The sequence below is a fragment of the Trachurus trachurus genome, assembly GCF_905171665.1.
Source record: "Trachurus trachurus genome assembly, chromosome: 8".
NCBI lineage: Eukaryota > Metazoa > Chordata > Actinopteri > Carangiformes > Carangidae > Trachurus > Trachurus trachurus.
In genome coordinates this window covers 20,573,204-20,599,723 of record NC_139905.1, presented here as the reverse complement: position 1 = coordinate 20,599,723, position 26,520 = coordinate 20,573,204, and the positions used below count along the sequence as shown (strand labels likewise).

At 42.5% G+C, this 26,520-nt stretch overlaps 1 protein-coding gene across 1 annotated transcript; it reads right to left on the bottom strand.

Moving 5' to 3' along the window:
- Positions 1-252: 252 nt before the first annotated feature.
- nptx1l (neuronal pentraxin 1 like) lies at positions 253-3,227 on the bottom strand (the record flags this gene model as incomplete). The annotated part of the gene is made up of 5 exons (XM_083977174.1): positions 253-474; positions 938-1,117; positions 1,227-1,471; positions 2,281-2,488; positions 2,784-3,227. 5 exons carry the CDS (start codon positions 3,225-3,227, stop codon positions 253-255), a joined length of 1,299 nt encoding a protein of 432 aa, XP_083833300.1.
- Between the last annotated feature and the right edge of the window lie 23,293 nt (positions 3,228-26,520).

Sequence of the window (26,520 nt, the reverse complement as noted above, 5' to 3'; positions counted from 1 at the left end):
TGAAACCACAAGTAGGCCTGACGTGCACTGGAGCGCCACAGGACGGCCACAGAAGTGTCCCCTTCCACCGAGCTGTCCCTCATGAGAATCTGGTAAAAATCTATCGAGGTGTCCACAAATTATGTTTTCAAATATCTAAAACAACTCCAGATGCTATTTACTGAAACGCCTCGCCTCCTGATCTTTACAGTTTACCGATGCTGTGACAACAGTGGCTTCAACGACCGCATTGATCTCCTCTTCCCTGCGAGTTCAGTTGAGCTGGCGACAAGCTTCAAATGTCCACTTCGAGGCACCTCCGTAAATGTCAAGGCTCGTCTCCATCCATGCAAAAACGTTGCCCACTTGCGCTTTGCTGCTGCAAGTTGCCAGATTATAAATCTCTCCGACAGATAGTTTCCGATCCCAGATGTGAAAATTCGCCAGGTCCCCGACAAAAGCTTGTGTGGCGTCAAACCCTCCTCCGAGTGTGTCCTGTGGTAAAGACAAATGGATTTAATCAAGGATGACATCTTTTTTTTTTTCCCCCTTCGGGCTGCTTCATGCAAAGAACAGAATTGCCACTTGGATTATCTGGAATCTTTTTTGGAATGATTAAAGTGATTTAGGAATATTCATCTTATCTTCTGGGATTCTTGATTAGTCGCAGTTAAAGATCTAATCACTCTATTAAATCCATAATGTGAATTCCAGCAAAGGGTAGATTAGAAAATTGAATTCAGATATTTTAATGCTATATTAAAATGTAAAACGACTCCAGCTTGTCAGCTGGTTTTTCTGTATCATGATATAAAGCTCTTATAAATTTTACGAAGTGACATAATGTTATTGCCAGCTCCAGCCCTAATATCCTGTTTTATCATAGATGAAAGTGAGAGAAATACACTTTGAAGGTTCAGTTTCTTCTTCTGAGACAGATGTGTGCTGCTGTGATTACCTGCTCTTGACCCAGGATCAGCAGGCCCTGTGGTTTGATTGGGTGATATGGAGCCAGATTCTCTCCACTCCCTCTCTTGACACCATCTTGGAAAGCTTCCCAAACACCATCCCGAGTTGTCCAGGTCACACAGATGTGATGCCACTTCCCGTCATTAATCAGAAATGGCAGCTTTGCAACCTTTTGAATGGGGTTTTAAAAGGCAGAGGCTTGATGTGAATATTTGCTTACAGATAACACTTTCATATCAATACATGGCCACATATCCAGGCGGTTCCTTCAGACCTACCTTGTCATTTATCAGAATCTCCATCGGGTTGTTTCCCCACTCTATGAGGACCAGCTCGTTGGCTTGACCAGGAACTGCGTATGAGAAAGGTGTGCCCACTCCGGGGGACGCGTTGGATTTGAGCCACATGCACACGGTGAGGGCGTACATCTCCGGCAAACTCTTCTTCACTTTAGCGTACATGTAGTTGGTTCTCAGAGGGAAGGTGAGCTGGAATTTATCCAGGGGCCTGTTTTCTCTTTGACCTGTGGGGAGGGGGGGAAAAACACACACCACTTGATTTTTGGAGACTTTTTTGTTTGTTTTTCAACTTATTAAACATAAATATGCTCTTCCATGCACACATCATTGGGATTTACATAGGAATTATACGTTACACAACAAATCCACGACCGTGACGCTCCAGATTTGCTTTAATCTCCTTTGATAAACCCACCACAGGAATAACCGTGACGTTATTAACCTTCATCTCTGATTTTCTTCCCTATCTATAGACCTTTTTTTGTTTTTTTATTTTTATTTTTTATACTACCGCTCTCGCCGTGTGCTCCGTGGCGTCAGAGCTCAGCTGTCCCAGAGCGAGAGCGCACCGCGGTTTGAAGTTCTCAAATGGCTCGCGGCTCAACCGGAAGGACGGAGGGTCGTTCAATTGCACGTTTGAAACGGTTTAGTGTGCATGAATTAGAGCAGGAAAGCAGCATGTGAGGCTCAGTTCTGCGCGGATAAGTAAACATTAAATCGACAGCCGAGGTCATCAAATCCCGTTGTGCCAAATTGGATATGCAAACACTGATTCTTTTTTCATTTTCCAACCCTCATATCCAATCGTTTGCTGCACTCTGGCGATCTGATATCTCCTCTGGATCACCGCCGTGCTGATAGAAATCGCTCCTCAGCCTCAACCTCCAACCTCCACACACACACACACACACACACACACACACACACACACACACACACACACACACCCTCCCTCCCTCCCCTCTCCCTCCTCTTTCCCCACGGATCTCCTTTACTCTCTTCGCTCGGAAGCCCATAATCTTTGCACACCCACCTTTCTCCAGGTCGGTGATCCTCTGGTGTAGAGATGTGAGGGTGGATTCCACTCTCCCACGCTGCTCTGTCTCATTCCTCAGTCCGGGCTTTCCTTCCTCGATGCTGTTCACCCGGGACAACACCTGCTTCTCCAAGTCGTCGATTTTACTTTGGAGCAGGTCTTTGAGGCTGTTCGCCTGCACCGAGTTGTTACTTCTGCTGAATTGCTGCCAAGGGAGGAAATAAAACAATTTAGCTCAATATGTATGATAATAATAATAATAATTTAGAGTGGGTCTAGGTTTATTCTGGAAACATAGAACTTTTATTTGGAGAATTATTGCAACTGGATGTAAAACTTATAGCATATATTTCGTTTTTCCTCTGCCACAAAAAGATGTTCTTACTAAAAGGTACACGACTTAACAAAAGTGTATTTTGCATGTCGGTGGACTGAGCTTTGCGCACGGTCACCAAAGTGTTGAAAATGTCCTCAGCAGAACAGTAGCAGCAGCAGCCTACCTCCAGATTCTCTAGTCTCTGCTTCAGTGACTGTAAAGTCTGTGATAGTTGCGTCAAAGTGTCCGCGGGGCCCCTCGATACATCCCCCATTGTGTTTTTGGTCCCAGCTTCTTTCTTCCTGCCCCCGGCCCGCGCGTCTCCGGGCTCGGCGCCGCTCTGGCTCTCGCACCGCGCCAACTTTGAGGTGAGTTCTCTGATGGTCTCCTTTTGGTTCATGATGGTCTCTTTCTGCTGCAAAACCGTCTCCCGCAGCTGCATCACCGTGGTCTTCAGGTCCTCTCCTGGCACGCTGTTCTGCAAGGTGGCTGCGCATATGTCCATATCCTTGGGTACGGACGTGCAGATGAACTGCGTCTGTCCACCAAAGTCTTGGGAAGAACTCTCCAAAAACAGACAGGAACATAGAAAAAGTCTCCAGCAGATCGCTCTCCTCGTGGCCCGCATCTTGGCGTCTGTGCTGGCTTGTTTTTTTTCCCCCTGTGTGTGCGTGGCTGAGTGAGCCGCAGTGACTTCGCGCCCTCGTTCCCCCTTGTTTTTACTCGCAGTCCGTGGAAGCGCAGCCGTTTATATAGAGCCAGCCCGGTTCTGCGCAGAGCAGGTTCACTGCATCACTACGGGAGGGGAGGGAATCGCTCTGTCCCTGTTTTAATCTGCTCCAGAAGCAGCGTCACATTCAAGAGCCGAAACCCATTTTTGCTTTCAGGCTTCACACACGTTAAATCTTTCATCACTTCGACTATTTGTCATTTCTCGCTCTTTATTATTCATCTGGAAAACGCGGATTTGTAGGCGACGAAGAGGGGTTTGCTTGCGTGGCGGGGTGCCAAGAGAGCGAGCTGTGTTTGTTTTGTTTTGCGCACATTGAGAACTCACTCTCTCTCTCACACACACACACACATACACACACACACACAGTTGGTGGATGCAGATCAGAAGTTGCAGCAGTTTGTGGTCCCGGCTGATTCAGCACCAAGGACAGCTCTGACCACGTCACATTATCACAGAGCAGCGACTGGAGGCGCTGCTTACTTCTCGGTTGTTGTTGTTGTTATACTTGTATCGCTGTTCAACTCAGTTCGACTTCATTTTAAGCAGCATAGATTATTTTCCAAGTCAGACTCACCTGGTTCGTACCTACCACACGCCCCCAAACACACACATTCACATACACATGGACACACCTTGTTCCCACAGGGCCCCTCTTGGTGGTCTCCACATAACTGTTACAATCATCTCAATAATTCACTTATACTTAAATGATAATTTGTCCCTAAAAGCAATTTAACTTATCTATAATTCAGGAAGGACAACTTTTTAATTTTTTTCTCTAGTTTGTGTTGCCCACTCGGCTCTTATTTATTCAGTCAATGTTGAAAATAAAATGAAAACATTTTGAATAAGTCATGAAAACACATTGCTCCCAGATTAAAATTGATTTCTTTGGAAAGATGAAGTACACAACATGAGAGGCAAAAGTCTGCAAAGATATGAAGTAAAGGAGGTTAGATCGATCATGATACCTGGTCCCTTCTAGCTGCAGGTGACTTCTGCAGGCCACATGTTAAGGATATAAAGGATGAAATGGTTTTATGGGAAGAAGGGTCACTGGGCCTCACTGTACCAAGAACATCATGATGCAATACTGTAAATATATCCTGCAGTCAGTTGGTAATCATTATAAACAACTAAATGGTGCGTTTTACTCTTAAACAGAATCACACTCTCAAATATTTCCAGTTACAACACTTACGTAATTCATCTTAGAGTTGTGTCTCTTCTGTTTAATCACCACGTAACAGCTTTTTGACTTTGAGTCAATAATTCAACGTGACGTAGCAATCTTAAAGTGCGTCAGGATTTATGCTTTGTTTACTTATTGCCCCCTGAACCGTTAGTGTGGATTATTGTTAAAGTGATGCAACAATGTCCAAGAGGGAGAGGGCTTTAGTGATTTTTAGTCTATGCTCCTAATCCAAAGTTGATGGACTGTTTTTTTTTTTATATTGTGATAAACAAAGGTGTGAGAAAACAATTTCTCAAAGTGAGGCATGGAAATCATAAGAAAAAGTGGATTTTGATGATGTAACTGTCCATGGTTTGTGTAACAGCTGCATGGATGGCTGCTTATCTTGCAAGGGTTTTAGCAATCGTGATTGAAGTATTGCAGAAAAATACAGGTTCAAGGGTCACCAGCAATAAGCTTTGTTAGAGGCCAAGCTGAGATCAATTGGACCTTTTTTTTTTCTATGAAAATCCGACAGAAGTTTTCACAGGAACACAAGGAGCAAATGTAGAAAACAGAGTAATGCTTTTAGCTGTATAGCCCTTGCATAAAATATAAGGAGATGAAGAAGAAAAAAGCAAACAAACTTTAATAGATGTTATGGAACATGATGCCGTGCACTTTCTGCACTGTCAAACCACTTTAACACAGAGCAACAAATCTGAGTAAACAACCTTTTCTCCCCATCTGGAAGCTTAATATTGTACTGGTTATGTATAATAGGCAGCAGTACTTTCTAATTATTTTCAAAGACCGTTCATTATGTGCATATTATCTTCCAGAAAAGTAGTTTGTCAAAATAACTTTTGCTCAAATGTTGTAGCCAATAATGAGCAGAACAGACAAACCAGTGAACTATGGTTTAAACATTTTTCATTCTTGTTTGGTCTGAGTTTACTCCACTGTATGTACAGTGGACATATTCTACCCTTTGGGGCCAATGGAACATTGCACGATGTCCAAAGTCTAGCTCTCATTAAGAATTCATTATTCAGTGCTTCCCACACAAACACGTCTCAGAGCTATATGCTTAAAGTAGAAAAACCTTCACTCCTTTGTGCACCACAGAAACAAACTGTAGCTCTTCCCGTCACCTCTACTGCTCCCTCCATTCCTCTCTTTCCCTCCGCTCCTCCCCTCCCTCCCTCATCTCCTCCTACGGGCATATACAGCCCTCAAGTCGACACTTTTGTTTTGTAACCTTTCCAGTCTTTTAAATTAACGTTTCCTCTGGATGCCACAAGTTCGGCCTGTAAGCATATTGTGTTATGCTGTGATTAAAAAAAAAAAAAAAAAAAAAACCAAACCAAACCAAAACAAGGTAACAGCTGTTGAATTTATAATGTTGTTAGTTGTGGTGTGTATGAAATAATAATGGGGTTTGGATGAAATGATTATTTGTTGTTCAAGTCATTGTGCGAGGAATGGCTGCACAACAGTCTGTGGCACTGGAGATACTGCTCTCATACAAACAACTGCCGGTAGCTCTTATCACAACCCTGCACTCAGTATTGCCTCGGTTCTGTTCAAGCTGTGCCCCGGGCCGCTGTCCACCTGTTGTGGCGAGTGGTACCTGCTTAATAATGCATTCAAACACAGTGGAAATGCATTCTCCAGCAACAGTGATCAATAGTTGTAATTTCACATGTTGGCATCTTGCCTCCACTCACTTTCTCTCCCTCTTTCCCACCCTCTGCTGTGGTGCGATGAGGCCCGTCAGGAGGGGAAAAGCATCCAATGCCTTTAAGGTTTTAATTCTGTTTCAGATTATTTTACAGTTTCTATACCAAAGAGCGTTGTTCTTTTTGGGTATCGACTGGAATGTGTCTGTAGCAGACGGACCCTTTTTCGTCTATCAGAGTGGAAATTTGTCTTGCATGATTATATCATGAGACGCTGTAGGGGCAAATATGGTAACAAAACATAATTGAAGTATAAATAGAGTACAATAACAAAACCTATGGTTACAATCCTTTAAACTGCAGCAACCTCATTTTGGCCGTTTCTTTGATTTAGATTTTTCGTGGCTGTGTTTTGTTGATTGACACATTTTCTTGATTTGAAGGAAAGGTTTATAGAAGACAGGGTTTGTAAATATTTTATGTTCCTTTGTGTCAAGTTTCAATCCAGTGCTCGTTGGCTCACAGATTTGTAGACGATTCTGACAGTTTTTCATGTTTAAGATGAACATGAATACAATGGGAAACAAATGTGGATCCTCTTTGATCAGGTTTAAAATAGAGCAGCAGGATATCGACAGGGCTTAGACTGCACTGTAACCGAAAAGTTACTGTAACTCGTCATGATGGTGAAATTAAACCCTCAACCTGTCTCTGTTAGCCAATCAGCCGAGCAGCTGAAGTGTAAAATTATTTACAGTATCCTTCAAGTAACCAAAAGGTCTGGTATTTCCCCTATCTCTCATGAATAGTATAGGTATTTCATCGTTTCTATGAAACAAAGCATAATTAAGTTGCCCTTTGTGTAGCAGGCCACAGCCAGCCTCTCCATACCAGAGGACAGCTGCCATTTTGGGGTCACTGGAATTTCAGTGGCTGGTGGAGCGGAGAAAATGTCAGGCCGTTACCAGCTCACCGTATAAAAAAAGTATCCCATAGAGGCTAATTAAGACAAAGACATTTTAATCATCTTTCCTCTTTTTTTAGTTATTTCCCTCATGGTGTGCAGATGGAGCTTTTCATACTGTATGATTGCTTTCCTTATGTTTTATTGAAGGTTTTGATTAAATTATTTTTCCCTCTGCATGAGCTGAGCGACCATCTGAAATTGATACGATGCATCATCTGACATTGGGATCATTTTCTGGGCTGATGTAACAGTGTTCCTCTGCAGAAGAAGATGAAGAAATATATAACAATGTGCACATGGAAGTCTTTTTCCTCCCCCCCTCCTCCATCCCATAGCCCAGAGTATTTGATGATTGGATACAGAATCTCTAAATTTAGTGTTGTGCAAGAGCTGTGGGATTTTTTAACAACTCACTCATTCATCATTTAATTCTTCTGATCTAATCTGCTGTCAGATCATGCAAACTGAAGCGTTCACATATTCATGGAAAGCTTTATGATCTACTGTTGGTGTGTGAATAAGCGACCCTGCTCCTTGTAATATACTCATACCATCACTGATTGCCTTTGCTCTCTTGTAAATGTTTGGATTTTATACATTATCAGTTTTTATGGCTTTAATACTCTGGAGCTGCTGGCTGCAAGTTTACTTCTTTGCAAATGTAGGTGGCTTTTACTCACATACTGTACGCCTAGTTGATCATATAAAGAAATTTCGGAAATGGGAATTTTTTAAATAAATAAATTCATAAAAAAAAACTGACTGAACTGTAATTTAGAGCAGGTAATAGGATCACATGGGCTACCTTTGATTTCTTGGAAACTCCTGGAAATGATAACACTGAGTTAAATTAAAGGGGCCACTAATTATACACATTAATCACCATGGGGGGTGCTACTCAGCCTGTGAAATCTCAGCGTGGGATCGGTCACTTCCAATGTGTAGCAGGTAGAGCATGTCTAATTCAAAGGTAGAGTTGCATTATGGGAAATGTAGTCTCTGTTGAAAAACTACTGAAATTGAGATTATCTCAGCCTCTGCTTCTGTTTGAATCTGTTTTCAATCTGTCTTTTCATTCGAAGCTAAATTACCCCTTTAACACGAACATGTCATAATGTTTGAAACTGTTTATATGATCATTCTAGTATTTATGACTCATACGTGAGCAGTGATGCTGGTTGAACTTGATGTCGTCTGCCTTTAGTCATAGCGTTTGTAACGCGACTCTGTCACCTGCATGTGTAAATGTAGTCTTTAAGCCTTTACTGAATTCTATTACCCATCAGTAACCAGGAGAACTGGCGTTCTACGACACATTGATTTCTTTTTGTCTCCTCATTGCCGTCGCTATTGTGTTTGACTGTTGTTTTGGGATGAATGCGAGTGGCACAGTAGTCTTTCAGCACCTGAAGGGATGTTACATTATGAATAAGGCATCAGACATTCCCAGGCTCACATCACAAACGGCCTCGTGGATTTGATTTCAATCTCGGCTCAGATTCCTTCAGCTCTGTTGAAGGCTCCACAAACACTGTTTCTCACATTTATTGCTTTAAATCAAACAGTTCCCTTTGCTTTCCCACAGGGACTGCTCCTCCTCGTTGAAGATCATGGGATGCTTATTCTTTAACCATTACCGTGAATTATTAAAAACACACACCCTAAACTACCATAAAACACGTACATGATTTAACATTTTTCTTTCACACCCTCCTTACCTACAGATATTTTCCTGATTTGCATGCAAAGTGGCAGATACAAGGGGCTGTTCAAGATAATGTACAAATGATATGTAAATGTAGTAAAATAAAATGTAAATTCAGGCCACAGGCTGTAAGACACTCCTGCGTCGTCTGCTCCAGTGCTCACCTTTAACCAGTACATGATCTCTTTACAATGTTTTTTTTTTTTTTGAAGTAGCTTTACTAGTTATATGTTTTAGCACAGTATATGGTCTTGGGTGTTGTGTATTCTCAGTGTTTGTGGTATGTGTCCATGGCACTGAGCAGCTAGCCAGGCATGAGCGGTGTGTAGGTGGGAGCCTCATGCTTGTGCACCACTCACTTGTCAAAGAAGCTGTGGAGGCATGAAGTGCTGTCAAGAGATGCAGTCTAATGAAGGGATGTACTCTTGCTGAGCAACACAAACGGAAAGTGACTGACTTGCTCAAGGCCTCTGTCTGGCACCTTCTCTCTGCAGCAGAGACTAAAGACATCATAGTGAAACACGCCTAGCAAAAGAGAAAAAAAAAGAGAGAGTAAAGGTTGCAGAAGAAAAAGTAATGCCTTACCAACTTTTTAAGATTCAAACTCTCCCACACGGTTTAAGCAGAGAGAGGATTTTTGCCACTTGACTAATCAAAACAATTACAAATGTCAAAAGAATCAGTGAAATGCAGCTGCTAACCATTGCACATGATTGTGTGATTTGTTTTAAACACATTTTTAAAATGATGCTCACTTTTTTAAATCTCTTTTTTTTATGTTTAGTGGTCTCTGCCCAGATTTAGAGTTGATATTGTTCTGTTTTCTATCTAAAAAACAGTCTCATTTCCTTTTATTTCCCCACTTTGTCTTGTTAATGCAATGATTCTCCCCATAGAAAACCACTATCGCCGTACTCACACACAAACACAAACACACACACACCTGCCAGGCTTTCTCAGGTGAGAACTAGAGAGCTCCCATTTTCCCAGCAACATAAATCCAAATTTAAAACAATGCTCACGTCGACACTTTTTGTTATTTCCAGTCTCATGTCCTAATTTCATTGGACACACCTGTACAATTAATAACTTTACTAAGTTTCTAAAATAATTGAAGTGTCGTGAATGTGAAGTGATCAACAAACAGAACATGAATTTGCATATTTTCATGTCAAGAAAATCCAGTAGCATCTAGAGCAGTGGGCTGACTCACACAGACCATCACTCATTCTGCCTGCGTGGCTACTGTACACACAGTGTGTAACCTATAGGGAATAGTCCCAGTCAAACACTATGTAAACAAGGTGACTGCAGGACGTTGTCTCGGGGACGTCTTTATCTTCCATGCTGAACATTCCATATGTTGTCTATGGGGTAACAAGCCGAGTCTGAACAAAAATAGCCCAGCACATGTTTCAGAAGCTGCAAGACGCCGCCTGCACGCTATGAAAGAGCAGCCACATGCGCACAGCACTGTCAACTACTGAAAGACCCGAGAGGAAGCCCTGTGTCTGAAAGGTTTTTCGTGACACTGACGATTAGAGCATCTACCAGGAAGTAGAAAATGTTGCAGTCTAACTTGACTTGACCTAACACAACTATATGTAGATCATATACATCCAGAACCATCAAATCCCCTTCACGTCCTCGCTCAAGTCATTCACGGTCACATTCATCTGACGTACGGCTGCATTTGATTACTCCTCATCAATCCATCTCCAGAAGTATTAAGAGCATTAAAGGCCCCCGGCTGTATGTCATGTCCAACACAGCACGCCATGGAGGACACCGTCAGGAAGCACGTGGATATTACTGTGTAGTAATGTGCCAGAGGATAATCCAGTGTTTTTCAACCTTGGGGTCGGGACCCCACATAGGGTCGCCCGGAATTCAAATAGGGTCGCCCGATAAAAAAAAAAAAATAATAATAATAATAATAATCTTAAATATTTTTTTAAACTAATTATGATTCTTCTTAAAATTATGATTAAAAACACCACACACAATCTTAAACAACTGTATTCTATACTTTCACTTTTCTCAAATATAAATCGAGTTCAATAAAATGCAGCATATAGAAATATCTGAGATGGCGCATCTTGATTGACGGCCGTGATCACATGTCAATCAAGATGCCCCAGCTCAGATGGGATCACCAAAAATTTGTGATGTCAAAATGGGGTCATGAGCCGAAAAAGGTTGGGAACCACTGGGATAATCTAAAGCCACATAAGTAAAGATGTATTGATTTTTTTTTTTTTTTTTTTTAGTACATCAAGGTTGCCTTCTCTTTTCATGTCTTTCCTTCTTTTGTGTGAGTGTGTGGAGAGGGTAACTGAAGATATGGCATGATGCACACACAGCAGAGAAGAAACATCTCTCCTGACTCTGTCATCGCTCCAGCAGGAGATATCACGACTCCGAGTTATATTCACCACGGTACTTTTGATGCTCCGTACACTCGGGGTGAGACGCATGCGGCACTGAAATAAGAAGAGGGCGAGGATTATTGGTGGCACGAAAAACAAAACAGTTATTCAGATAAACTTTTAACCCACCAAAGGTCAGAAATTAGATGAGTCATGCCTTAATTCTCGTAGATGATCCTGAACCTGGTAATAAATGCTGCAAGATGATGCATAAAATCAGTGCTTCTGAGATTCTCCCACATCTCTTTACTCTGTGAACCCTGTAACCCACGAGATTGCACAGAAGTGTGTGTGTGTGTGTGTGTGTGTGTGTGTGTGTGTGTGTGTGTGTGTGTGTATATTTAAAAAAAAAGAAAAGAAAGAAAGAACAGGATCAGTGCCTCCACATGAAGGCTCCCTCCCTGAACCTCTGCTAGAGAAGAACCAGCCTCGCATCTGTGTGGAATAATAAAACCGTGTCAAAAAGTGCAGGCAAATATTTTTGTACACCAGTGCTCTCTTAGGGGAAAATCGAGCTCAGACAACCGCAGAAGTCTCTCAGTTTTCTACATCTCTTTTTGTATTTTTGCTTTTTTTTAATGTTTAGTGGTCTCTCGGCCCAGATTTAAACTTGCTATTGTACTGTTTTCCTTCTAAGAACACTCTCATTCCCTTTTATTTCCCCATTTTGTCTTGTTAATGCAATGACCACTCCCTGTAGAAAACCATTATCACTGTACACACACACATTCACTCACACGCACAGACACACACACACACACACACACACACACACACACACACACACACACACACACACACACACACACACACACACACACACACACACACACACACACACACACACACACATCTGCCAGGCTTCTCTCAGGCGAGAACCAGAGAGCCCCCACTTTCCCAGCAACATAAATAATAAAACTGATGCACCTCCCTCCCACCACCACCACACAGCACCATCACCATTTGCTTCTAAAAATAGACCTCCTTTTTTGTTTAATATTTCATTTGCCCCTTCTATCTCTCTATCTCTTTCTCTTACTCCTTTTCTCTATTCATTGTCTTTAAATAGGTGATGAGGAAAGATGTCAACAGTTGAGTTTCCGCTTCCAACTTCCCACTTATTTCCCATCAAGTATTCTGTCCCCACCAAACCCACAAGCGCCATTTCTTCAAATTGTTGTCCACGCCACACCCGACTTTTATCTCCTCTCAGCTCCTTACAGTATTTCTCAGTGTTATTGAAGGAGAAATTCTTCATATTTATCTTAACCAATTACTTTTTTTTACCACTTAAATTTTCCTCAGAGGTCTCTCTATGTTTGATTGGCCAATCCTGTTTAAGAGACCTTAGTGAAAGTAATCACACTGCAGCTATTCAACTATTTACATTCTTATGCAACTTCCAATGGCTCCCCAAGTGTCTTGTTTTCTGCACTGTTGAAAAATTCATGTACAAGACGGTGCAATTTATTGCTATATTTTTACTGTTTAATAAGCACCATACTCCAGGTAGTTTTCGAAATGTCTGCCACCCTCAGATACATAACAGATACAACACTGCAGCACTACGGCTTAAGGAAGCCAGGTGAAATAGTACAAACTATAAAAAAGTGACACAGTCCACATAAGGAGGATGAAGGGGATGAATGGGTCAAGTGAACAACCATCCCCTGGGAGGCTTTGACTCATGAGTCTATAAAAAAGGTAATGTTTACTTTTTCTAGACCTACTTGATTTACATTTTTTCATTATATTCAGTTTTCAGTCACAGGTTGAGGAAACGGTCATCATCTCACAACATTAACTACATGATAAGCAATGTCTAGTCTACATGAAATGATCCAGAGACACATTCACTGTGTACTCTGGGTGCAAATAGCTTTGTTACATAGACACTCTGGTGCTTGTCTCTGCTATATATACACCAGTGTGTGTATATATGCTCTATACAGTACCTCTATATCTCTGTTCTTGTAAATTTGTATCCTCTGAATTCATTTATATTTGTATTGTAATGCATTTAAATCAATACAGTCCCACTAAAACTCTGCTTATTTTTTTTTTCCTGTATGAAACCAAAAACCCAACAAAGTGCATCATTACAGAGACACATTAAAATAGTTTCTGCAAAAGAAATAAACCAAAGTGAGCCAAGAAGTTGGAATAAAAGCAAATAACGAAGCAGAGAAACCAGGTGGGTTTTAATTGTATTTGCCTTTTAATTAACTGTGATCTTTAGTTTCATCTGCTCGATATTATAATCCCTGTATGATACCTGAGTCCTCTTAGGAAAAAGAAAGAAAGGACTGTTTTGTCTTTCCCTCAGGCCTGTTTGACGTATAGTTCCTTTTATAAAGACGGCACTTTGTACATCTAAAAAAGGTACAAAATGTCCAAGCTAGCATTCACCATAATCAGTGCGTGAGAGCTTTAATGCATTACCAGAAATCCAAGCAGAAGAGAGATGCACACTGACGCCAGTGTTCCAACCACATTCAATTGTACATCACACATTTTAAGCCTCCTCATTTCTCATCAGCGATTCTCTTAACCACTGAGCAAATCTGAGTTTCCTCTCACGTGGGAAGTGATTTCAGAGGTGGTTGTGCTGTGTGTGTCTTAGTTTTTTAGCTCTGTGGCTGATGTTGTGGTTGAGACTGCTAATGTCTTCTGACCCCGCGCCTCTCTCCTTCTTCCTCTCAGGACTTTTCCGAAGCGCTTAAGGGAACGAGGAGAGAATCGCTCTGCTGAGAGTCAACTGAGTGTTTGTTATATAATGTGTCCCTAATGGGGCACGTACTGCACTGTAGGTACTGTACCTGCTGAGGGGCAGAGAGTGCTGCTGATGCTGGCTTCAGGCCTGCTTACCCATCACTGCCTTCACTTGTCATATCTCTTCTACTCGACAGATTCCCATGTAATAACAGCTTTTATCTCAGCAACAGCTCTCAAACACTGCAGGAAACAAACATATTTTATTATGGAAGTCATGGGATATCATTTCAGTTGCATATTTCATTTCCTTTTGATTCATTTTTTTAATTGACAGAACTGCAGTGAATGTCTTCATCTTCTGTGCATTAGCTTCTTTAGCAGTGGTACAATTTAGCTCTCCCTTTGCTCATTACTCATGTCTTCTTAGCTTTCTGCACTGATACATTAACTTCAAACAATTGCACACAACGGATTAATTCTCATTGTTTTAGCTTCATAAATCATTCGAGGTTATTGTCTTAAGATGTTTGCAAACATATTTTCACAGGCGCCGTGTAATGAGGTGTGCAAATTGGTTTTGGCAAGGCAGGATTACTGTAGTGTTTGTACAAGGCCGCCGTATCAGCTCACAGTTTACCTGAACAACATCTTAATGTGATGATGATGGAGTTTGTTTTATCATCAAATAATGCCTGGGTCATGTTTACAGTGGAAGGCTTTACTGAGGCCTGATTTTGGCTGACCACAGTGAAATTTAGTGGTTATGTAATCCACTTTAGTGTAAACAAAGATGCACATTGCAGTGTAATTCTTCATTATGTGAATTCAAGCACTGCATCTGTTTAGAAAAATATCCAAGTTGATTTGTGCTACAAAATGGCCTTAATAAGTGAGAAAATTAAGCTTTCTCTAGTCGGGCATTAGAAGGTGTTCACTTCTGAAATATAAATATCACTGATGCAACTGCAGCTTCGTGACGCCAGTAGGGACTTTTCAGAAGCACTGGATCCAGTCTACCTACTTCAAAATCAATCACAGCATAAAGCCCTCTGTTCTCACAGGCTCGCTTTTTATATTTCCCCGCTAACCTCGGAGAAAGATCTGTCTGTGAGTGAAAAGTTTGAACACAGTTTTGAAATTTAAATCTGTAGGAGAATACAGGAATATTGCCTGATAAAGCACTCACGTCAGATTCGGAGCGAAACTCTCCGACAACAGTTTGTACAGTAACTGAACTGGCGTTAATGGATAGATGTGCTCAGTCGTGGAGAACGTCGTGTCACAGGCATGAGTGTCAAGTGAACGCGTGCGTGGCCCTCAGCGGTCTCATCAAATCACATCAGCGTCTTCTTCAGATGTCGTGAGTCCATCCTGAGACACACTCTGATGCACTCTGATGTCTCGTTAGCTCCGAACACATTGAATTAGTTGCAGTTCACGCAGTTTACTCGATACGGGGTTGGAGTTCAGTTGCATTCTTTAACACTGTGTTCAGCAAACAAAGAAAACAATGTGAGTCAAACAAAAGAAAATAGTAGTATTTTTGAAGGTTCCAAAGTTAAGCAAGGGCTGCGATTTTTGAATATAAATGGAGATAAAGTTCAAAATATACAGAAGATTCTCAATATTTGAACCACTATCTATCCCTTTCTGAACCTGACTGAACATAGTCTCTATCCTTCAACCACCAATGATACCCAATTACCTACTTAAAACTTCTGTCAAGAGCAAACTTTCCCTCCAAAACGGATTTGGCAAATCAATTCAGTAGTGTATATATATATATATATGTAATTGTCTTAGAGACAGGCTTTCTCTAGCACTGTTTCCTAATGAATCCAGCTTTCCTTAATTGCTACTGAGCTCCGGTGTCTTCTCTGTGTCTTAATTTTCCCAGAGACCGATGGGAGACGCAGAGGTGACGGACAACAGACCTCGAGCGGAGACGGTGGTACAGCCTCAGTGGGGACCAGGACACACACAGTTCTCCAGTGATCGATGGAGACAACGGTGGTAATGGCCTTAACAGCCAAGCAAGGAGGATGATCAGTAGCCATCGATCCGAGCAGCTGGGGAACCGGTGTATGTCCGAGTTAAAGGTAACGTTTCACTGATTTCTGGGCCCCTGCGTGGTCAGTGGGAAATTTCTCTGTGTTACACCGGGGCAGTCGGAGCTCTCGCTCATTGCTGGACGTCTTCAATTATTTACCACCACTCTCTTTCTCTTACCTTCCCTCCCTCCCTTCCTCCCTCCTTTACCCAGTCAATTCATGTCTGCTTGCCTCCCTGTCAGCCCTCTCCTGTTTTCTCTTTTCGCACCGCACGTTCAATCAGCTCGGGCCGTGCAATTGTACAAGCGTTTGATGTCTCTGTTTGTGGACGTTCATTCAATTTTCCACTGTAAGCATAAATCGCCGCGGCAGTTAGAGACCACGTAAACACGGCGGCTATGTTTCCATTAGTATGCTGCCTACTTAGCCCATGTTATTTTCGGCCTGCTTTGTACATTTGCTCAACAAGAACTTCAATTACATCAGGATTTCAGAGAGAGACGCTCGCTGACGGCTTGTAGCTACACAAGTGGAATTTCATCACTTAAAGTTCTTGGATGTTTGTGCTGAGGCGAATGCTAAAAGCTGCATTCTCCCGGTGGACCTTACAGGGCATTGCCATATTCTCCGGTAGTACATCTTCACAAACGGCCTGCGGGTACTCTACATGCACATAAAACACTACCTCTATATTTACTCTTTAAAAGCCCTGTTGGTTCTGCATTCAGGATGCTTTCGGAATAGTTGAGGACCAGGCAGAACGGCGTCTTCCTTAAAGTGTATACTTAAAAACTGCACTTTGCCATTTTGGACTATGAGTGTACCCGGAGGATTTTGTTGTCAAATACCTTTCTGTTCCAAGGCATTCAGTCACAAGGACAGTAATGACTGCTGACGTCCATCGGCATAATTCAGGCTTTGAGTGCGAGTCTCTTTTCTACTTATCCCATGTGAGGCTATTGTAAACAGTTTTACTGCATTAGCCATGGTAAGGCTAATTTAATATAGCACCAAATTTTTTACACTGCTACAGTCTACTGTTGTCACATCGGTTGTATTTAAGACAGGCTGTCTAGAGAACCGGAGTATTTCAACATTATGCAGGAGTATAGGAGGCCTCTGAGGCTCAGCTGCCTGCCTGCGCTGGAGACGCACCTCAGAGCTCAGCAGCTGTCAATTCAAACTCAATGTGCCTCACAGGTGCCAGCTCCACTCTGCCTCTTGTAAGCCTTTGTGCATCGATCAAAGCAAAACCTCCTGCCAGGGATTCAAAATGCGATACTGCACATTTCTGCAAAGTCAAACTGACCAGTCTCTCAACCCAGTGAAGGTTCAATATTTTCAGAGGGCTGACTTGGCACCTGAAAACCCAGCCGTGTGAGCGTGGGCGCTGTACAGTATGTACACTAAAGTGCCTGCTGCGTGTGCACATGCATGTGATTACTGGAAGGATGTGGTCAAGAAGAAGTGTGTAGTGCACAGCACAGCACAGCACAGCACAGCACAGCACAGCACAGCACAGCACAGCACAGCACAGCACTGGCCTGTGTGGTTTTAAATCAGTCCATGCAAGTGTGTTACTTTGCCACTGATCACTTGGTGTACAGCAACATCCACGACCAGCTTTTAGAAACACAGACTGCTCCATCTGCAAAACGTGTGTTATTTGGCTGAACGTGTGTGTTTCATTGTCCTGTGAAATATTCCTTCTTGTGCAAACTCGTGCATTTGATAACATTACAACAATACACTCTTAAATTGCATATACTGTAAGGGTTTTGCATTTTCTTTTATTCCAATTATACTATATGTAACCTTTCCGGCCGCTTTGTTGTCTCTGTTGCTTTTTTTTATACCGTGCAGGCAGCTGTAGTGAGGGTAAACTGCTTTCATCCACACTGATGTATATCTCATCAACATTTGGCGAAACCTTTGCACCGACACACATGATCCTCATAGGATTAATCTCAATGACTTTGCTTAGCTCTGCTTTTTCCTAGAATCTTGACACATGTGTGCATCAGAGAGGAAAGTGAGCAAATAATTCCCTTTTATTGACCAAACCAACCCATGTTTAAGCAAAGAACCTGTTTTGGGAGGTCCAAGAAGTTAGTCAGTTGTATAAGGCAAGGCAAGGCAAGGCAATTTAAGGCAAGGCAAAGTTTAAACTTTTTGCAAAGTTTACCACAGTTGGATATTACACTGTAGCGTCTTTATTAACATAATCTAAAGTTGATATCGTGGGTCGTTCACCCATAAAAGTTAAGTTTTGATGAATCATGTTTGTTGCGAAAACAAGTGCAAAAAAAACAAACAAGCGGGCAGGACTAAGGCAAATGTGTGAAGTCCTGACAAGTTTAACTTGGAAAAAGTATCATCAGCACAGTCATTTTTTCTCCCCACTACCCTGCGCTATGTTTCAGCCCTGTGCTGTCGTGACTCACCGTGTGTCTGTGTGAGCAGGCATCTGTGTGTGCTATTTAAGGCGGAATGGTCACAGTGCGTGGCCTGCTGTGTCTGCCTGATCTCAGGTGGGAGAGGTAGCTCTGGCTGAGCGGTCATGACCCTCCCACATAATACCGGGGGTGCGGTCGAAAGGAGACGCAGCCTGAATGGCACCGAGCTCAGTGCCCACTCTTTAATATCAGCGACTAATGCATCTGTGATAGAAACACCTGCTGGTGATCTCTTTCATCTCCAGCCCTGAAAATGATCCGGTGTCATCGCCTGTTTCTGTCTGTGATGGTGACTATCAAAAATAAGGGTATCTTTTAAATGGCAGCACAGTTGCAATGCACCAAAATCTTTCCGTAATAGCCTCTAAAACATTTCAGATGTTAAGTTAAGGAGGCAGAAAATGCCCTTTTTCTTGTTTTCTTGGAGTGAGAGTAAGTAAGTGAATTGGTAACTGAAGAGAAACACTGTAAGCACTGTTAGATCTGACCTAACCTGGCTTCCTCTGTCCCTGCTAACTCCTGACCTATACCAACCTTTCGATTTGTCTTCTCTTCCTGCTGCTTTGTTTTTCTGACCCAGGCTCGGGTGAATCTATCAGGGACATTTCACTCTGCTCCCTCTCGTTTTAAATGGACAGAGCGGTAGAGCTTCCTTTCAGGGCGAGTACAAAGTGCCGATGTGCTATTTTAAAAGAGACACCTGCAGTCATACAACTTTTTGACTGAGGATGCTCTTTGCTGCATTAGCCCCGTTTTACAACAATCAGCTCTTCAAACAACGATCAAGTTGTTTTCAGTGTTTTATCATCAAAAGTGATTATTCACACAGCTTTTGTGGCGGAGGTACTGAGAGAGCCAAATCCGGTATAATGGAGGGTATTTGATTATTAACTGTGACCTTTGCCTTTGCTCTGTCTTTAAAGGTCATTCAGTACTTGGACAGAGCATGTTTCTGACGTTGTTGAATTCAGACTGTCACACCCAGCATGTTTCTGTGCACCTTGTAAAATGGCAGCACAGAGCAAAGTGTCCTTGAAACATATGCTGTATCTCTAATTAAAGGGGAGCTGAAGAAAGGCCTAAAGCAGCCTAAAGCATTGAGCCTTAATTATACAGAACGGTCCTCATGTTCCCTGTGAGTGATTGTCAACACCGCCTTTATTACCCCGGTCAAAGCACATCATCTATGGCCACCAGTGTAGAAATCCACTACACTGTGGATTAGTGGTGCAGTCTTTAAGTGTATAATAACATGTTGAAATTTAGAGTCAATTCTGCAGAATAAGACTGATATTGTTCAAGTGCCTGCTTGCCGCACTGCTCCGTAATGAGAGATGAAAGGGAAACTGAGCTCAGACACGCTGAAAACAATGCGTCCTATAAATGGATAAGTTCTGGAAAATGAAAACATTTTCCCTCCTCGATTTAACAAGAGGTTGAATTATTAGCAAGCTCCACACACAGGAGGAATCCAATTGTCATTGTTTCCCTCGGTTATATCCACGGGTAGAGCTGCACGATTAATCGCATTAAGATTGCATGCCTCCGCGCCATCTCATTTCTGCTGTGTTTGCGTTAGAGGGGAGATCTGTTGCCTTAATCCAAGTGCTCCCAATTTTCTTCCCAAAATGCATTCGACAAAAAAGGAAAGAAAGTTCATTAGCGAGAACAAGGACTGTGTCAAAACTGCTCTTTAGATTACGATCTCCATTCTAATTGGGGAAAACTATGACTCCCGTTTTGGCAATAATCGTGGAAACTGACCCATGGGTGTCCAGAACTTACTGCATTGTAGTGGCAATAATCATTCAGAAGCTCTTTAAAGTTTTATGTCTTGTTTTGTTCTGCAGGCGCACAGGGAGCCAAAACCACTGAATGAAAAACATAACTCTGAATCAGGAGAAGAGTGCATTTTTCAAATAATTTGGACCTACAGTAATACATCCGTGCATCCATCCACCGTCTGTACTGTTCATCTATGCAGGGTTGTGGGGGCACTGGAGCCAATCCCAGTTGACATCAGGCAAGAGCAGGGTTCACTTTGGACATGTCGCCATAGAGACTCTCACAATCACACCTACAGGCAGCCCATGAGAACGTGCAGACTCCACACAGACAGGCCACAGGTCCCACATGCCTAGCCTGGGAATCTAAACCCAGAGCTTTGTTGCTGTGACAATACTATGTGTCACGACAATAACATATCTCTGTTTTATCTCAAAGTAGAGGTAAAATATTGTAGTAATTACAGGGGAAATCTTCAACTGTAAGCTTTAAAGCTTAAGTCTTGTAGCAGAAATGTCTTCTCTTTTTTTTCCTTTTCCCATGTCCCCATCCTGTTTATATTTTCTAACACATCGGGTATATCTTTAACCCCCCATGTGGAGGTTCCTGTCCCCACCCTGTTAACCCCACGGTTATAAGGGCTGAGTCACCAGTGAAACATGCACCAACGACTTTTGAGCCACCAATGATCCTTTTCTGCAGGCCAGTGTTTTGTTGTGATTGTTTTGCAACTCTGGAAAGTTTTCCTCTTTGCACTCAAAAGAAAAATATCTGTCTGGCACAGGGAGAAACTTTGGCGCAAAGCAAGACACCCCAAATGCATGTTGTTAACCCAGATCCTCTCATAAATCAATACTGGGAGTTGGACTTCACAGGTCCCCTCTTCCACACTGTCAGGCTGGCAGGGCTCAACACAGTTGTTTCTCTCCATGCTGAACTCGAATACTTTGCTTGTATCGGATAACACAAACGTATTAATGCTGAAAAAGCATTTCTGTTTTTTTTTTCTGTTGGCAGCACATGCACCTTATCTTTTTTCAGAGAGCTGTAAATAGAAGTGTCCAGAGTCGAGATGGTGGGATTTGATCCTACAGCTTTATTGGTTCCGGGATGTGTCAATACTAAAAACCTCTCATTTATCTTGACTCCCCACTGCTACAGTTTTTCTCACCATCTCCACCCTGGTGTTCGTAAATGAAGCGATTTGAACAATGTTATGTTTCTGGATCACCAGCAGCTTTAGAGAGCTTCCAAGAAACCACTCGTGTTTCCACGCGGAGGTTTAAAGGAACAGGCCTCGTAGGCAGCAGCAGAACGCATCGATACAAACCACAGAGAGAGCTCATCCAACATGATGCCATGTGCATGCTGAGCAAAATTTGATACAACTGAATCCATTAAAAATTGACTAAATGTCATCAATGGACTTGTGGAGCCCCACCACTGCAGTCCTTGCCTCCAGAGGACAAACAGAAGCTCTCCCAGTCCCAGTGAACCTCCACCATGGACAAGACGAATCCCAATGCTGACTTTTCTGCCTTATGTGCAGTATCACTGTCTTCACAGTCCAATTAAAGCATTGTGTGTCGCAGTGGCATCTTCATTTATACCAACTGGAGCCATGTGTTTTCATATTCACATGCACCATCCTTCTGTTTATTCATGAGTTTATATTTTCATGCCGAGAAGTGAAAAAAAAAAAGTTTTCTCAAGAGAGGTGGGAAGAGTTGGAGGAAAGAAAAAAAAAAAAAAGGAAATTTAATGCAAGTTTACAGAACTCACACACTGAGGACTGACAGATTCTCCCCATCACCCCCTCCAGGCTGCGACCATCCAAATTTAGAGGACAGTGTTGTATTATTAGTAAAGGGCTCTCCTCATCAACACAGCTGTGTGTGGGTTGTGCACTGCCGATCCTCGGAGATGCAGCGGAGCGAACGCCTCTCCATCACCTTTTATCTGCGCTTCACATACAGCTGGAGGCAGAACAAAACAGGCGCAAAACTTCTGCCCAGTGATATCATTATTTTGCAAACTTGAGAAAAGCACCAGTGAATCAGTGTGGCATTTGACTCGCCATATAGTGCTGTTTTTCTTTTTTGTTTGTACAGCAGATGACAAATTCTACAGCACGATCTAATCCACCCACCGCTCAAGTCATCCATACAGCGCTCTGGAGTGTGATGGTGTTTACCCCACAGTCACGATGCAAATCTGACACTGAGACATACAGGTCATGTTTGTTTTTGGTTTTTAAATTGCTTCTTTCTTCTTTACCATTGTTCACCTCTTCTTCTTCTTCTCCTTGTGTCATTTTTTTAAAAGTCTCTCTCTCTCTCTCTCTCTCTCTCTCTCTCTCTCTCTCTCTCTCTCTCTCTCTCTCTCTCTCTCTCTCTCTCTCTGGTCGCCTGATCCTTCTTGGAATTGAATTATTTAGCTATTGCTCATTTCTCATACACCAGTTTAAATGTATTTGTGTTTCTGTTATGAGATGCTGCTGCTTTCCCTGTTTTTATGATTTAAATGATACTTTGAAAGATGAAAACTTTTAAATTCTCTCTTTAGCATTTTATTTGCAAGCCTTCTTCAAAGCTTTCCATCTTATTCAAAGCTCACTATGCTGGCCCTGCATTGCAGTGGTGAAAGTTAAGAATAAGCATTTGTTTTCCGTGACTGTGGTCTTGCTCTGAAAGTCAAACTTTCACATGAATTAGACTGGCAACAAAAAAAAAATCGACACTCATCCACGTAACTAATGACTGCTGAATGTTCAGTCTGGGCTCCAACATTCAAATGTTGAAGTGGGGGACAAAAGTTACAGGAAGTCTGAAGGTTGTTTCATTGTGGAGCTGCATTTCCTTCTCCTCACTTGTACTTCCATCCTGAACCTTAATATATCTGAACCAAAACACAATGAAAACCATTTCATACCTTTTTTTTAGGTCCCCCTGTGCTTGCTTCTTTGTGAATCTCTGCATCTTTCCAGGATATCTGTAGGCCTAGAAAAGTTTTAAAGAGTATTTTTGGCATTTAAAGACATAAATCATTCTTATATCTGTATGAGCTTTAAATAGAAACTGGCTGGTAAATGCTGAGAAATAGGTGATGTACGTGTCACTAAATACATGTAGTAAATAGTGATGTCCGTGCTATAAAAAGCCTTTAACTTTGTGAGCCCTGCAAAAATCCTGCTGTCGGTCTTCAACGTTGCAAAGCACCAGGTGTGTTTGTGCGTGTGTGTTAATGATACAGGGGAAAGGTAGAGGACCAGAGGCCCTATGACCTTTGCCACGGCCCAGATACCAGATGCTGGTGTCACGTGGTTGCGGCCAGCTGGAGGGATCAATGGCCTACACAGCAGCTGGTCAGACGGGGAGGCTTAACACCGTCTAGCAATTAACCTGCAAATGGAGCAGAGATCAGAGATGGCTCTTGCAGGGGGATGTTTGATTCATCTCTTGAGGAAAACCAATGAGTCCTCACGGTTAAATGAAAAGATGCTTTGTTTACCACATGTAAGCATTTTCGGGCCGCAGGACAATATCGGCCTTCTAGCTATCCAGTTGTTGTTTATTTTTATTCATGTACCACTGAGTTAAAGGTTTATTTATGTTTAAATAAACCAAACATGACCTGGTCGGGGTTGACGAAAGGTCATAGTGGGTTAAAGTTAGTGCGTCACTCATAGCTCGAGTTGGGTATCTCGTTGGAATTCTCTCCTTGTCCCAGTTTATACAGTATGCAACAGGGAACATTGAATAGTTGACGGAAACATGTCCACCTCCTCAACATAGGTGGCAATATGCGTCGTTTCGGCGGGTTAATACACATCTTCTTGTTGTAGCCTATGTTGTTTATTGTGAAATGCACTGAATCAGCGCTTATGCCAAGCCAGCGATTTCTTTTTTCATGGCCGGGTTCGGGCCGACTGTTATGCTACTGTACACTTTGTGCCATCACTACTGGTGCATGGAGCATGCACACATGCATTGTCCAGTTTCAGTCAGATTAAGGCGTATACGCAGAAGAAACTAATTTTCCACTCACATTTTCTGGGTGTTTTAGTTGGATGTCGAAAAATCCAGTCTTAGTCACACTAACACGTTTACACGCACTTTAGTTGTCCAGTTATAAACAGATTAAGGCCATAATTTGTGTTTTTTTCAACTGTCACATACACTGTCATCACTGTTAAGAGACTACCTTACGATGTTGATAGAAAAAAGGCAAAACAAACATCTGTCTTCTGTGTTCAATTCCATTTTAACTCTTTCGCGACCATTGACGAGTAAACTCGTCACAGCCTGCCGAACGTTCACGACCATTGACGAGCAAACTCGTCAAAACCGTTTTTTTTACAGATTAGGATAATAGACACTCTGAGGTACCCTGTGTGTGAAGATGGTAGTCCTCTGATATGTAAAACTGTTTTAAACTAAAATCAAAACATAATATTTTTTATAAACTGTGTGATCTTGGTTTTGTTTGAGTAATCGTTCTCCTTGAATGCTGCTCTGGGGACAGCGTGCAGCGCTGTGCGGCTGTCGGCTACAGTGTTGCGACTTTCTCGCTGAATCTGGCGACTTTCCAAACCCTCTTTTGACAAAAGCGACCGACGACAAATGTGGCGACTTTTACCGGTGCTGTTAGAAACGTTTATGGTTTGGAGACTCGGATCTGAAAGCCCGTTATCACGGCTGTTTTCACGGCGCTGTGCAGCAGAGCGGGCGCTCTGCAGCGGGGGCTGTGACCGGCCGTCCCCGCCCCAGAGCACTCATCGCCGGCCAGTCACACAGCAGTGTCCCGGAGCTGCTGCGCTGCGGCCAGAGACCCACACCGCTGCACCGCTGCTCTCCAGGCTGCCACCCCCCCCCCCCCCCCCCCCCCCAGATATGCCTAAATATATTTATTTAGCCGTAGAAATGATTTGGGAGACGCCACACTGCAGAGTACCGGTAAAATGAGCAGATTGCCACTTGACACAAAAGTGCGTTTTTCTCTGAAACTAGAGCGGGAGCTCCGTTTTTGGAGAAACCCAGCTCTCTTCTTCTACTTCGTCCTCACGAACGAAACGGCGGAATAACTCGCCGTTTTTTCGTGGAGCACGTTGTAAAGTCACTCTTCAATCACGTGAAGACCGTTTGTTTCTAGGTGACGTACAGAGTTCGGTTCGACGTGAGATAAAAGGTAAACAAATAGCCAAAAACATGTGGTCCTGAGCGGATGTGCTGAGGAATTAGTGTGGTCGCGAAAGAGTTAAGGCCACACTATACTACATTTTAGTTTTTGCACGCTTAAAACTGAAAGACTTTTGGAAACACTGCTGGATCCATTTTAGTTTGAAAACTTTGCGGTTGCATTGTAGTCTGCATGGGCAAAAGCCATAACTGTTTGGGAACGTTGCCATGGACACCCATGGTCAGTCCCTTGTTGGGTCTTACCTGGATAGTGAATCATAAAGCATGCCTGTCCTGACCTTGCTGTCTTTGCTTGCAGCTGTTGTGAAGTTACATTCAGCATCTTAACACCAAAACTTCTTTTGCTGCTTCTTGTTGATACTATTTTGTGCAGTTAATACAGAGTAGTCCATCTGCTTCCTGTTTACACTACACACATGTGTATAGGTGAATGTGATGTTATCAGGTGTGTTTGTATGGACAGAAACTGTTTCTAATACACACCTGGCCTCGAATGTGTCATTTTTGGCACTTTCTGAAACAAGTTTTTTTGTTTGTTTGTTTATTTCTTCTCATGAGGTCTTATTAGAAGCATCAACCCAAACCAAAAAAGATGTATTTTGGTTGATCTGGTGTGGCTCATGATAACGACCTGTTGTCTAACTTCAGATGAGCCCATGGAAGACGTTATTATAGCGACAGTACATGGGGAATAGTAACAATCTGGGCTAATGACTGTATTTCTTGTCACTCATAGCTGGGGCACCAGCAGTAGCAAAAAATATCACACCATGTGAGTAGGAAGCCAGATATCTAACTAGCTGTGTCATTTGTGTATGTGTATGTGTGTGTGGGGGTATGTGAAAAAAGGTCAAAAAGAGACACTGAGATAAATATGATATTTCTGTTCACACCAGCATGGCACAATGTGTTATATAAGCCTGCTGATGAGGTGTGGTGTGGCAGGTCTGTAGCTTATTTACGTATGTGTGTATGCGGCCTATTCTGAGTTGTTAAAAAGACAGATCAATCAGCGCCGTTTTCAAT